The sequence below is a fragment of the Eucyclogobius newberryi genome, unplaced genomic scaffold (genome assembly GCF_026437365.1).
Source record: "Eucyclogobius newberryi isolate DKJ021-1_F unplaced genomic scaffold, fEucNew1.0.hap1 SCAF_22, whole genome shotgun sequence".
Taxonomy (NCBI): Eukaryota; Metazoa; Chordata; class Actinopteri; order Gobiiformes; family Gobiidae; genus Eucyclogobius; species Eucyclogobius newberryi.
Genome location: NW_027315857.1, coordinates 23,775,376 through 23,789,517, shown reverse-complemented (window position 1 = coordinate 23,789,517; position 14,142 = coordinate 23,775,376). Strand labels below are relative to the sequence as shown.

The following is a 14,142-nucleotide window of genomic DNA, read 5'->3' as shown; positions in this document are numbered from 1 at the left end:
CATTAAAAGGCACGACGGAGGCTAAGCAGCGCTGCAGTTACTCGCTAACTCATGTCCATAACTACCGTAATATCCATAATAAATATGATTGTTGTCAGTCCCAAAAAATCATGCAAAACCAAAAATTCTGCTATGAAATAAAATCACTAATAGGTTTCAGAAATAGGTCTTGCGCTCATTATTTACTGATTAGCCCCAAGCATTTTTCAAACTCTGATTATTATTATTATATACGTTACTACCCTCACCTGAGCTTTGGGTAATGACCGAAAGGACAAGATCGCAGATACAAGCGGTTGAAATGAGTTTCCTCCGCCGTGTGGCTGGGCGCTCCCTTAGAGATAAGGTGAGGAGCTCGGCCAACACGGGGGGAGCTTGGAGTAGAGCCGCTGCTCCTCCAGCTGAGGTGGCTGGGGCATCTGTTCCGGATGCCTCCTGGGCGCCTCCCTGGGGAGGTGTTTTGGTTATGTCCCACCGAGAAGAGGTCCCGGGGAAGACCCAGGACACACTGGAGGGACTATGTCTCTCGAAAACGTCTTGTGCTCGAGGAGATACTATTTCAGAGCGTCACACTTTCCCATAATCCTACAGGACGGAGTAAAATCAGGTTTAGTAACTGAACTGCAGTGCATTTAACACACCCCGAGGCGAGCTACTTAAACTCGGGCCCTCGTGGTGTGTGGAGAGACTATGATTAGCGCCGGACACGTCTCCCGGGTCCGGCGCTAACCGTTAAAATGGATGAGAGGATTCTGCCGCGCTGTAAAAGAAACACTGCCGCTACGTACATTGAACTGACTTAATAAAGACGCTAAATGGAAGGATTACATGATATATTGGTTTCCTGCGACCGTTAGCTTACTCAGAGTTATAGTTTGAGTGAGCCTGAGTTTGAGTAAATCCCGTTTAGCGCTTGCGATTGTGTTGTTTAGTTATGATGCTAAAGCAATGGAGCGTTTAAGATGCTAAATACTAAATCTATTCTGATTTCAGACCAATGTGCAGCCATTTAAAAGAAAATAATGTACCGTGAACAAGAAAATCTACCTTTAAACATGGGAATTCATTACAATCGACACCGTTCGCCTTTTTATGTTGTCAACGTTAGCTGGGGGTGTGAAGCTAACTTGAGGTGCCGTTCTGTCTGAAGCTCTGTTACTCTTAATTAGACTTTAATTTGTAGCTTTGTTCGAACACAAATAACTGATTTGGACGGACCTGCGACGGGAGAGCCGATTCGTGCAGATTAACAAGTCGTCTTTCCAAAGAGATTAGCAAAAATCACAAGCTAGCATTAGCCCGACTGTTCCCACCGTCACGCTAACCCTTTCTGCTGACAGTCAAACACACAAACGGGACTGCGAGCACTCCGTACCGATCAAAAAGCGTCGTACGAATCCGTTCACCTGAAAACGTAGCGCGGTGCCGGCTGAAAGCTATCTACAGACGGAGTTAGAGTCTTATTTTGCGTACCCGTGTGGACCCGGAGGTGGACTTTGAGGTGGTGCGAGGACCGAAACGCTTTGCCGCAGTACGGGCAGTCCTTGATGCCCCGGCCGCGCACTCGCTCTCTGGGCAGCGACGCCATGGAGGAGACGCCGCCGAGGCCGTTCTCCCCTGAGAGAAGACAAAACGGAGAAACAAATGTAAACGGCGCTGGAGAGGGAAGACCCAGGAGAGACGCTATTTGTGACAGAGACAAGATACCAAATATGAAAAAGAAAAATGCAGACATAAGATCGTCCATACCGCTTCATAATGACCACACCTTAATTAGCCTTAATAAAGCATGAACAAAAAATGATGTCAAAATGAGCAAATAGCTGGTAATAGAATGATTCAGGCTTAGTTAATGGTTAAAGAGGCGTAATTTTGACTTTATTTGCTGTATTTGTACCTGTTGTACATATAAATGATAGTTTTACACCAATCGAGCAGGTATTTGTGGAGAAAATTTTGAAGAAAAGAAAAAGTAGAAAAAGACAGGAAGTGACATCACACAAGAGACACTCATTCCAGTCCATGTTTATGCGTAAATGACACAACTTTTTTGACTCTCTAAACATTAATTCAACAAAATAGTCAAGTATAAAAAAAATTTAACGGTGACGTCAGATGAGTTTTGGCCCAGTGTTTGCTGGGTAATTTCCCCGTGGGATGTCATCAATTACAAACAGGAAGTGAAATCATGCCTTTAAAAAAAGTGCTATTCTGTGAAAACATGTTTATAATTTTTAGCAAAATTAAAAATATATATTTATCTTAACTGAATTTTAGTTCAATGAGTCGTCCGACCTGTAGGGGGCGCTTTAACCAATTAAGGGGGTATGGTTACAAGCTTACCGGTAGGTGTAAATCTAAGTTGTCGGTGTAGAAAAAAATATAAATCTGAATCATTCTTTTTACATCTTTCACTTGCTCTATTAAGGCTAAGAAAGAGTGTAATTAATATGAAATTGTCCTTTTCTAACCAAGTTCAGTTCAACGAGTTTTTACAATAAGCATGGACCTCGACAAGGAGAGAGCGGTTGCGTCCGGTTTACTGAGCACGTTCAGGAGGCCGACTGAATGACTGAAGACCGACGCGAGGCCGCCAATCTGCACCGTCAGCTCCACCGCGACCACCGGCAATCGCTCACCCAGACACTTTGGCTCGATACTGCTCGCACCGGTGTGAAATCATCGCTCGCAAAGCCACCGATCACTCCAGACCACCGTGTGCACGGTTACCATATGGAAGCAGGTTTGATTTGAGAGGCGCCACAGATTCACCGGACGTGATTAGATTGTGCTTGTTTTTTTTAAAGAGGTCTAAAGAAAGTCGTCCGGAATGCCCTCTCGGTAAAAGCCTGGGATTGGACAATATTCTGTGTCTGTATTCTGTTTAAAAGCCTGTTTTCTGTATATTCTTTAACTTAATATTCAATAAAAAAGAATAAAATAAATACAGTCGATTATATTCGTTTCTGTGCAGGTAAGATAAGGTTCACTATATTGTCCTGTAAAATTGTCCTCTGCATTTGACCCATCCTTCAATCACCCAGCCCCTTAGCTCTTTCTGTTCCATACCTTTATAGCTGGATAAGGCGGAGTGAAAACCGGTTGCCATCGCCGTCTGCTGACCTCCCCCGAGCTTGGCTTCCTGCCGCCCGTCTCCGCTCTGCTGCGACCCGCCGCTGCTTCCGCCGCTGTGGTCCTGATGCCTGATTGTCTCGTTCATCCCGTGTCCTCCTCCGGCGCTGCCCCCTCGACTCTTCCCCATCGCCTCTTCGTCGTTGCCCGGCTTCTGCCCCCTCTGCACATGCACCCGGGCGTGGACCACCACTTGCTGCAGACTCGGAAACAGTTTACCGCAATCGGGGCATTCCCAAGACCCGCCGTTGCGCAACGCGCTTCCAGTCTCTTCCCTCTGGTTGGCTCCTCCGAGATAGCCCCTGACTTGATTGGCTTCCCCGACTGCAGAGCTCCTTCCTTGGCCTCTTTGACCTCGCGGTTGGTGCCTTGCCTGCTGCTGTTGCTGCTGCTGCTGCTGCTGCTGTTGCTGCTGCTGTTGTTGCTGTTGTTGTTGCTGCTGTTGCTGAGCGACGGCAATGCTTCGAGCCACAAGTTGCCACCAAGCCGCTTGATCGCTGACCTCTCCTGGGTTCTCGCTATTGCCCATCTTTCTTTGTTCACCTGCATGCCCGCCAAGGCTCCCGTTGCCCATTTCTGCCACCTGCGCCACAGCCTGAAGCCTCTCCATACAGCTGGCCCCGCCGCCGTCGCTCGGCAGCCCCAAATACCCCAATATCGCGGACTTGCTCGAACCCATTCCCATCCGGCCGTCTCTGTCCGCGCGCCCTCTCCCGCCGCTGCCGCCACGCTGCGCGAGAAGCAAGCTCGAGTACAGCGCGTTTAGCTGGTTACTCTGCGCATTTTTAGCTTGTTGTTCGGCGTTTGCGGCCGCTCCAGGTGAACCCGCCAGCGCAGATTTCAGCCCGAGTTTGTTAAGGTGGACTTTCATGTGATTTTTGAGAAACCAGGGCTCTTTGAAACCGCGGCCGCACACTTGGCATTTGTGGTCCAGGGAGTCTTTGTGTTTTCGCATATGTCCCTTCAGGAACCAAGATTGGGTGAAGCGCTGTCCACACGTTTCGCAGCGGAAAGCTGGCACAGTGGGCAAGGCCGCACCCGCACTAGCTGCGCCCAACGAAGCGACTGTTTGGCTGGGGGCAGGTGTGTGCGAAGGCGTCGGGACAGGCGTTTCCGGGCTCGCGACGATTGGTCTCGACACGTAAACGGGGGGCGCTTCACGAATGGGATGGCTCTCCTGCAGGTGCGATGCCAAAATCTCCTCTTGGCTCGCCGAGAAGGGGCAGAGAGTGCACTTGTAAGGGTTGTGGAGGATTCGGACATGGCGCGCTAACTCGGACGCGGTGCGAAATTTACCCTTGCAGGCGTGGCAGCGAAAGCTGGGCGCCATTGGTGTTGAAGCGACCTCTCCGAATTGAATAGAGGAATACGGGGAAGTGATGGGATCTTCAGTCAATGGAGGCGTAAGTGGCGTGCTTACATCCAACAGAAAAGTTTGATTTGAATCAGATTGTAGACCGTCTAGCTCCTTGAAATCCGACTCGTCGTCCTGTGTCAAATGAAGTAAATTGGCTGGCAGTAAGCGCTGGTTTGATTGACTTCTGAGCGTTGATTCTTTGTGGTTTTGCTGAACTTTAAGATGCTGTTTTAGCGGAGCGGAAGGCAAACTTGTCCGGTATATCGCTGAAGCTCGCCTGTCCAAAGAGTGGGCCCGGGCGTGGAGTGACAGAATGCTTTGAAAACGGAACCGTTTCCCGCAAACGTTGCACGGGAATCTCAGCGCCGGACTCGAAGCCGACGCAGCTAATCCCGGTTGAGGTTTCGTCCCGATACTCTCCTTTTGGAAAAGCTGGAGATCCAGTTCGTCGCCGATCTTTTGGGCGGAAGAAAGAGCAACCTCCAGCGCTCCGAACCCGAGGGGAGGAGCCGACGGAGTGGCCGGGGGTGAGGAGTCCGGGATGGGGCTGCGATCTGCCTCTTGTCCGCCTCCATCTCCAGGAAACAGAGCCACAGCCGGAGTGGGAGAAGCTGGGATGGCGTCCAGACTCTCTTCGTCGTCATTGTCAATGCCGTCCTGGTGGTTTTCGTCGGCGTCGAGGGCGTAGGGAGAGAGGGGGAAGGACGGCGTGGTGCTGGGGCTTTGCGGGGACGGTTCGGGGCTGATGAGAGGCAGGACATTGGGGCTGTCAGGAGGTGAAGGCTGTGCTTGGGGGCTGTGGTCCAGAGAGGGCAAAGCAGCGGGAGACAGGGGGAGATCATGGGAGAGGGACAGGAGACACTCTGGGGGAGAATCCATCCTCTGTGAACACAAACACAGGCGATGTTACTCAAATATATACCCTTTAAAGGTTTAATAACAGACACGTCACACATTCTGGAGGCGACTGGAGACGAAAGTGAAGTGGAACATAATGTGTTCATCGCAGAATATCACAAAATGTGGAAAATCAAGGTGGTTTTGGCAAATAAAAACAACTGAGAGACATGAGAGTGATATCAGAGCCTGGTTTATACACATGTACAATTGTATTTTTCATTATTTGATTCTTTAATGACTTTATCAGACATGGCAAAATCCTGGACTGAATTACTGGACAAATGGTAATTTTTAATAATATTTTTTCACTTTATTTACACTTATATGAAATTTTAACCATTAATAAAGCATGTTTTGTGAAGCTCAAATATACATTTGCCACTTAAAAGCACTATTCATGTCAGTTAATCATTGAAAATATGTTACCTCACCTCCAATTGCCTCCAGTCCATAATTTTGAACGTTCTGATGAGAGCATTTTAAAGGGTCTCTATGGGACCATCCAGACAGAAAGGCCCCGAATCCCACTCTAGTTTCAACAGGCTGTAAGTATTGATACGCATTCAAAAATCCCCTACTCCTGATTCTTTTTAGAATGCTTTTGATCTATCTCAGAACCCTTTTAAGACCACAAATGGTAATATTACAGAGCACAAAATGACATTCGCAGGCCAACTGTTTTCTATTATAATCATGGCATCAAAATTGGAATAGCGTCTGGAGCATTTTCCTGAGTGTTGAAATCGAGCTTGCAATTTTTAGCATTGCGACAAGACTAATGGAGACGGACCAGTTTAATGTCCTACTGTGCGACGTAACAGGAAAAACAATCGGACCGGGTAAGTTGCATTGTGCGGCTTCGAGATCATTTACAGACATCGATTATCTGTTGGAATGAAATTGATTGCTAATATTTTTCATCTACTCCAACGACAGAGTCAAACTGTGCCGCGAAGGAAGTTTCTGAAGGGGAACGCACATGAGCGTGAGGGGTTTTGTGCTCTGTAGGGGGCGACAGTCAAAGTAAAAAGAGAATTACCGAGAAACATGCAACCAGAACACAACTCTTGGCAGGATTTTGACAAGGAAACAACATTATAAAAAGGTAAAAAAAAAAAAAAAAAATATCCAAAAAGTCGGTTTAGCATAATGCAGGCCCTTTAAACACGTGAAAAGGTTATATTTGCATGTGCTTAATTAGTCTCCTTGTTAAGCGACCTTGACCAAGATGGAAGATAGCAAGGAAAAGGCAAAATAATAAGCAATGTAATTAGAGTGCTTTTGTCACGGGACCGAAATAAATAATTACCGTCAGCGCGTGTGATGTTATGCCATTCTTGGGCGGCTTGGATCTGGGGACACACACTGCAGCAGCCAACGCCTTCAACTTCCTGCGAAGAGATAACGACGCAAGTCAACATTTTAATGGTCCAAACTGTCAGATGCATTGTTTGGGCTTTTTAAACGCAACTTTGACTGTAGTGAATGTCAAAGAGCTCGCTGTTCGCAAGGAGCCGCTAACTGCTGGAGAAGCCGCGGGAGCCAAGAGGCGAGCCGCTGTCGTGTGTGTGTGGGGACTGTCCAGTTGTTCAGTTAAGTACTAAATACTTTACAGAACTGTACGATCTTGGCCTCAAAACTCCAGTCATGGACACAGTCGGTGGATATCGTCGGAGCATTCGCCTGGCAGCAGGAAAGGGAAAAAATTGGTCGACAAAAACTGCACCAACACTCAAGGACTGGACCCAAACTGTAACTGACGTTTTAAAAAATTTAAAAATTTAATTTGGACTTTGAAAATTGACCCTTTTGACCAACTTTGGACCAAATGAGACGCTAGCCGAGATGTGCCGTCATTTTGTTTGATTTCATGGTATGTCTTGATGTTGTTTGCTTGTTGTGTTCTATGTTTTTTACATTTTTAAAAATTTAAGGGGAAAAAAAGAAAAATACTTTTGATGAAAATGCAAACTTCTTTGGGGTCAAGTCCGAGTCGAGTCACGAGTCAAAGACAGGCAAGTCCAAGTCGAGTCCAAAGTCAAAGAAAGACAAGTCCGAGTCGAGTCACGAGTCAAAGAAAGACAAGTCAGTCGAGTCACGAGTCAAAGAAAGACAAGTCCAGGTCGAGTCCCATGTCTCAAGTCACCAAAATAGTGACTCAAGTCCGACTCGAGTCCAATTCACGTCTTCCAAGTCCAAACTTCAGGTAAACAGCACCTCAAAGACGCACCCACTGCATTATCTCTCCGTTTGGATTTGAAAAGTAGGAATAAAAGATTTCAGATTCACAGTATGTGCGCGCCAGATTAAAGTAAGTCAACATCTTTTCACAGCAGTAATAACGCCTGTATTTGAACAGACGAAAGACAAATACGTTTAGTCACTGTGGAACATTCCAGGCAAACAAATATTTCTAAGGAGACAGTTGCATTTGGCCGACCCACGCCAGAAAAGTTACATGATATTTGCGCTGAACGATATTGGAAAAGGCAGTGGCTGTTGTGTGTTCACGCCTCAATGGATCTGTCAAAATAAAAACTGAACAGAGACAAAACCAAGGCTAATTCAGACTAAATAAAGTGTGAATAAAAATAAGCCTTTTCCGACGTTTTGTGGAGGACATTGGCGTCATTGCGCTTGACTCGTAGCTACATCGATTGTCGCGTCGCTATCGATACTTTTGCGACACATTCCCATCGACTTTGCAGATTTCCTGAAACTAACAGACCAAAACACGACTCCGGTGATGTTCTTCACGAGGGCGCGTTGTGTTTAAAAACCGAGGCGCTCGCATTTTTCCAACTGTTCAGCAACAATAATTAACACGGCTCCGGGATCGCATTATCTTACCGGCGACGCGACCCTAATGGTTTGTTTGCGCTGCGTCGGTTTGGCAACGGGATGAAACGTCTCGGCGCGGGGAGGTGGCCTTAAACGCGTAGCGCTAATGGCACACGATGATTACAGCTCAATTTGAATACGTTTGAGCGACGCAGGTACAAAGCAAATCTTTGTTTCATCTTCAGCTGGGCCTCGTCTTCATGTGTGTGTTTATGCGTGTGCAAGTGTGCGTGTGTGTGTGCGTGTGTTTATGTGTGCATGTGTGTGGGAGAGCGAGGAGCACCTGTTCCGCCTCCTGTCTGCAGCTCCTCTGAACATATGGGGCCATTAAGCGCAGTCTGGGGAGAAGTCGTAGTACTATAGACTCTTACCGTGTGTGTAAACAGAGCGCATTCATTCATAAAGCTGGTATTCGGCGCGTTAGGGATGTGTGCGGTCAGCGCCGTCTCGTTTGGAGGGGTTCGAACGGGGGCCGCGGTAGGTAATGGTGTCCATGTGTGTGTGGGGGGGGTGCTCACTTTAGGCCCGCGGAGCATTTAAACACAAGATGATTGGACAAGAAAGAACCGACGAGAACGCAGAATCAGGCGGGAATGAAGCGGCCGAGACAGATATACCGTATTTTACGGACTATAAGTCGCACTGGAATATAAGTCATATTTTTGGGGGAACTTTATTTGATAAAATCCAAGACCAAGAACAGACATTTCATCTTGAAATGCAGTTTAAAATAATAACAGATGAGAGAACATGGTGAATAGGTGCAAGTATGCTAACGCTAACACCTTCAGCTACATGACGTATGCTAACGCTAACACCTTCAGCTACATGACGTATGCTAACGCTAACACCTTCAGCTACATGATGTATGCTAACACCTTCAGCTACATGAGGCACAGACAGAACTGTGGTAAGTGTCTGGTATGTTAGCGTAACATATGAACAGTTATTCAGATAACTATAGCATAAAGAACATGCTAACAAGTTTACCAAAGCATCAGTTTTACCCCAAATCACTAAATCCATTGAATTCTTCTTCCTCTGTGTCACTTCTAAACAACTCCACAAACTCCAGAGGAAGAGGCAGTGCAGATTCTTCTTCTGCGTTGCTGAGAGCCTAGAGCGCCCTCTTGTGGTTGCCAGTGTGAAAATAACGAATAATATTACTGCTCCTTTAACATCTCGTATCGCTTGAACTCCTCGTTAACAGAAAGCAGCCAAGCAGAAGAGTCCTTGTCAAACGCTGATGTGATCTGGTGATGAACGAGTGATGACACAAAATATATTTCCAGTGCATAACGCTTCCACCGCTGTCCAAATCCAACGCATTTCAGAAAAAGAGGCGTGAACACACAACACAGAGGCGCAGAGGAGTGAGATGGATGCAAAACAGATGGAAATAACCTGGACGTTGTCTTAAAGCGCCTCGAACTTGGAATCACTCAACGTCTTTCGGTGAATCGCAGCGATCGGCTTCACGAAGATGAAGAAGAACTCAAATATGACTTCGATGTGATTTACTAACCGGAGTTACGTCGAATGGAGCGCTCCCTGGCGTTCAAACGGAGGGTGAAGCCGATCCCCATTAAAGTGCAACAACATTTCAACAACAGCCGTTTGTCGACAAGCGTAACACGTGTGCCTCATTAAAACGAATGTGATAGAACGTTTAGGTCAGTACCAGGCTATTATACACATGTCACTCTCGGAAAGGTTTATAAGTAAAAGAAGCAAAGGTTGAAGTAGGGACGATTATAGTATTATTATTTAGTTGTGTTATAGTAGTAGTAGTAGTATCTATGATTAAGTTGCGGAAGTAACAGTTGAAGAAGTATTCGTAGTAAGAATAGTCACAGTAATTAATCGTTTTAAGAATATATTTAGACAGTTTACACTTAACAGACACTTTTCTGACAGTTTAAACCATGGTTGGACTAAATAAAGGTGTTTTATGGTGTTATTGTGTGTCAGATCAGAACTGTTGTGTCATTTATGTGGAGTTTGGCTCTTGTTTACAGTCTGGTTGCTATGGTAACAGCCGTGGAATCACCTCTATGTCATATTTGTGCTCATGTCCAACCAGGAAGTACAACTATAAACTTTACACAAATGGTTCAAACTGGGGACAAACGGGCAAAATGTTCAGTCAAATCTGAAATATAAGTGTGTACACGGCGTTTTAGTGAAATGTTTAACCACATTTTCTTTAATTATTCTGGTTTAATTTGCGTTTATAATTTTAATCTCTGATTTTAACTAACATTGACCCTACGACAAATGCAGTAGCTCTTCTACCTCTGAACGTACGGAGCTTTCCAAGGGATGAATTCAAGTTCAGTTAAAAAAAAAAAAAAGTTATTTACGTTTAGGCCTTTTAGTGCTAAATATTGAACTAAAAACACTTAATTTTGCTTCTAAAAAGTGTTCAAGATTGGAACTTTTTTGCTTCTTACGGTTATACTGCGACCTGAATAGTTGACCCCGACGTCCCTGGCAGTGAGTAGTAGTCGTAGTACTGCAGCAGCAGCTTTATGTGTATTTGTAGCAGAAATGTACATGTCCCGCCTCCCGCTGCTCGCGCTCTACTGTCTGAAGACACAGGGCCTTCACCTGCGCCGCCAACGCTGGTCCGCGGGGCCCCCGGGCGCGTTTTAAGAGCGTTTTAAGACCTTTAAACCGCGAGTGTCCACAAAACAGGATGGGCGCGATGTCTGGACTTCCCACACGCCCTTCCTCTGCGCAGCTGACCGTTCCGGGACACATTACGGGACGGTAAAGTGCAGAAATACACAAATCCGCAGTGCACTGGAGTATCGTGATGTCGCACTTGCTACTGGGGCGGGACACGACTAGAATATTTATCATAAACGTACAAATAGTGTGGTTCAGTTCACAGTTTTGGCCTCTCACTTTTTTATACAGTTTAGTATTTTGATTACTTATTGGAAATAAAGCTTCATAAATGTGTTTAATTCGCCTTTTTTCGTTCAATCCAAATGGAAACAAACGGATCCAACTAAATAATTTTACACACTGTTTTGCCTGTTGTGGCACGAGCTCTTGTCACATCTGCAGTTATTACTAATAGCTATTACTTAACTTTATTAAAAGGAGACAAATTACGCTTTTGTCAGGAGCTTATTATTGAACTAAAACACAAGCAGGTCGTCATGTTGCATTTTATTCATTGTAAAACTCCAATATCAGGTCTAAAACGGCTTGATTGTAGAAACAGGTTCATTGACTTCCTGTTCGAAACGTCCGATAAGCTCCGCCTCTTCATACTGATAAGCTCCGCCTCTTCATACTGACATTTCACCGTAAAAGGCGGCAATTATTCGCGTAGATGCTTTTAGTTTTGAAAAGAAGCTACGTGACGTTTAAGGACTCTTCATGTGTCACTCGGAGTCTTCATTTAAAAGAATAATCCCACTAAGTACAGGGATGTGGGCGGGGCTAGGGGCTAGGTGAACACAGCAGGATTAACTCAAACGTGCAGGAATCAATCAAAACACAACTTTGAGCAAACCGATGATGAGGAAACACTGATATATCGAGGTCAAAAGTTCATTAAAGTTGAGGGTCAGAGGTGCTCAGAAATATTGATCAATAAAGTGCTGTTTTTGACATCATCATCATCATCATCATCCCACTCGATTTCAGAGCTATGTATCTGGGCCTTGAAACTCCTGCCATGGACACAATCGATGGATACATTTGGAACATACTCCTGGCAGCGGCGAACAAAGGCCATCACCAAAAAAATGTATGACACAAATCGCGCAGAAGATTGAAAACTGGTCCGACGTACGTAAAATGGAGAAGATCAAACTTGAAATTGGACAAATTTGACCAACTTTGGACCAACTGGGACGTGTACGTTGGCGTTTCTGTGCCTCGGTTTCATCCGGATGTCTTTTATTGTGATTGTATTTTGTTCCGTTTCTTGTCGGTCGTCAAGCCTTTTAACCTCGACCTTAAGCTCGCGCCGTCGCACTTTGAGAGATTCCGCGCGCCTCGAAAAACAGCGTAAACAACGGAAAGAAAAGAATCGAAACCCACGATGGCAAAGTGTGGGGTTACCAGGTAAATAAATCAAGTTTAAGGAACACAAGTCATTGTGATTACAGTTGATACCTTCTTTGCACAGTTTTCAACCAATCCGACGCGCTGAAACGGTAAAAATTAACGTATGTCGTGTGCGTTTGTGCGTTTCACGTGCGCTCACTCGCTGTTGGAGTAAGACTACAGTAGCGCGCTCTCGCTTTCGCGCCGCCTTCATTTGTAGTCACAGTTGTGTCAGCACTAAACCTGATGCACGCGGCAACGCGCGCGGGTTTTCAGCGCGCAGCAAATCCGCACCCGCACAAACGTGTCGCTGGAGTCGCTGCCAGGGCTACTTCAAAAATCAACAAAATGAATATCGTACGATGTTTTTGAGGTTACTTTTGGAGTAGGGATGTCAACATTATTCGGTTAATCGATAATCATGAGAAAAGTCCAGGTTTAGCTCCGGTTTAGCTCCGGATTTAGTCTAACTAGTCTGCATTTAGTCTTTGTTAGTCCCTTGATTAGCCCTAGTTTAGTCCAGCTGGTTTACTTATATTTTGGACCTTGTTTAGTCCCTGTTTAGAACTGATTTAATATATATTAGCCCCAAATTAGTCCCGGTTTGAAAAATAATGAAATGTATCAAACAGAACTTGAAAACGCCAGTCGAAATCCAGACGCGTTTTGACTCTATAACTGCGCGGGGCGATTGACTAATTATTATTCCATTTTCTGCCATTTTGTTTGCGCGAGAGACGAGCCACAACAAACAAACGGCGACGGGGAAAAAGGTCATCAATCACCGTGGCAACACAATGGAACATCTGTGCGGGCAGGTGCGGCGGCCATGTCGCGGTCGCTCACATGCAGATGCGCTTCTCCGTCTGCGCTGGGTGACAAAACAGACGTCGCACCGGTCAACGCGGCCAGTCCCGCTTTAGTCCTGGTTTAGTCCTGGTTCAGTCCTGGTTCAGTCCTGGTTCAGTCCTGGTTTAGTCCTGGTTTAATCCTAGTTTAGTCCTGGTTTAGTCCTGGTTCAGTCCCGGTTTAGTCCTGGTTTAGTCCTGGTTCAGTCCCGGTTTAGTCCTGGATTAGTCCTGAGTTTAGACCTGGTTTAGTCCTGGTTTAGTCCTGGTTCAGTCCTGGTTTAATCCTAGTTTAGTCCAGGTTTAGACCTCAGTTTAGTCAGCTTTTAGACCTAGTTTACTCCTGGTTTAGTCCTGAGTGTAGACATAAATTTAATCCTGAGTTAAGTCCTGGTTTAGACCTAGTTTAGTCCTGGTTTAGAACGAGTTAAGTCTAAAACATCTAGTGCTCCTTTTAAAACTTCACATCTACTAAAGAAAAGCTGTGTCTTTTCGAAAAGGTGTAAAAACAGACTATTCCAGGTCCAAATTTAGTCCATATTAAGTCTTGGTTTTAGTCAGAGTTTGGTCCCGATTTAGTCCTGGTTCAGTGCTGGTTTAGTCCTGGTTTAGCCCTGGTTTAGTCCTAGTTTAGCCCTGGTTTAGTCCTAGTTTAGCCCTGGTTTAGTCCTGGTTTAGCCCTGGTTTAGCCCTGGTTTAGCCCTGGTTTAGTCCTGGTTTAGCCCTAGGTAAGTCCTGGTTTAGTTCTGGTTTAGCCCTGGTTTAGTCCTAGTTTAGCCCTGGTTTAGTCCTGGTTTAGTCCTGGTTTAGCCCTGATTTAGTCCTGGTTTAGTCCTGGTTTAGTCCTGGTTTAGTCCTGGTTTAGTCCTAGTATAGTCCTGGTTTAGCCCTGGTTTAGTCCTGGTTTAGTCCTGGTTTAGTCCTAGTATAGTCCTGGTTTAGCCCTGGTTTAGACCTGGTTTAGTCCTGGTTTAGTCCTGGTTTAGTCCTAGTATA

At 45.7% G+C, this 14,142-nt stretch overlaps 1 protein-coding gene across 3 annotated transcripts in view; it reads right to left on the bottom strand.

Annotated features, from left to right (window-relative positions):
* znf219 (zinc finger protein 219) overlaps nt 1-14,142 on the bottom strand; it is a 45,384-nt gene that overhangs the window by 7,481 nt on the left and 23,761 nt on the right. The window contains exons 2-4 of one of the 3 annotated variants that reach the window (XM_072458959.1): nt 6,699-6,770; nt 3,070-5,371; nt 1,474-1,617 (exon numbers count right to left, since the gene is read on the bottom strand). In XM_072458959.1, the coding sequence (XP_072315060.1) occupies nt 1,474-1,617; nt 3,070-5,368 (2,443 nt within the window). In that variant the 5' untranslated portion in view covers nt 5,369-5,371; nt 6,699-6,770. Of the gene's footprint in view, nt 1-1,473; nt 1,618-3,069; nt 5,372-6,698; nt 6,781-14,142 lie in introns of all 3 variants that reach the window. The other 2 variants (XM_072458958.1, XM_072458960.1) reach the window with 2 other exon arrangements.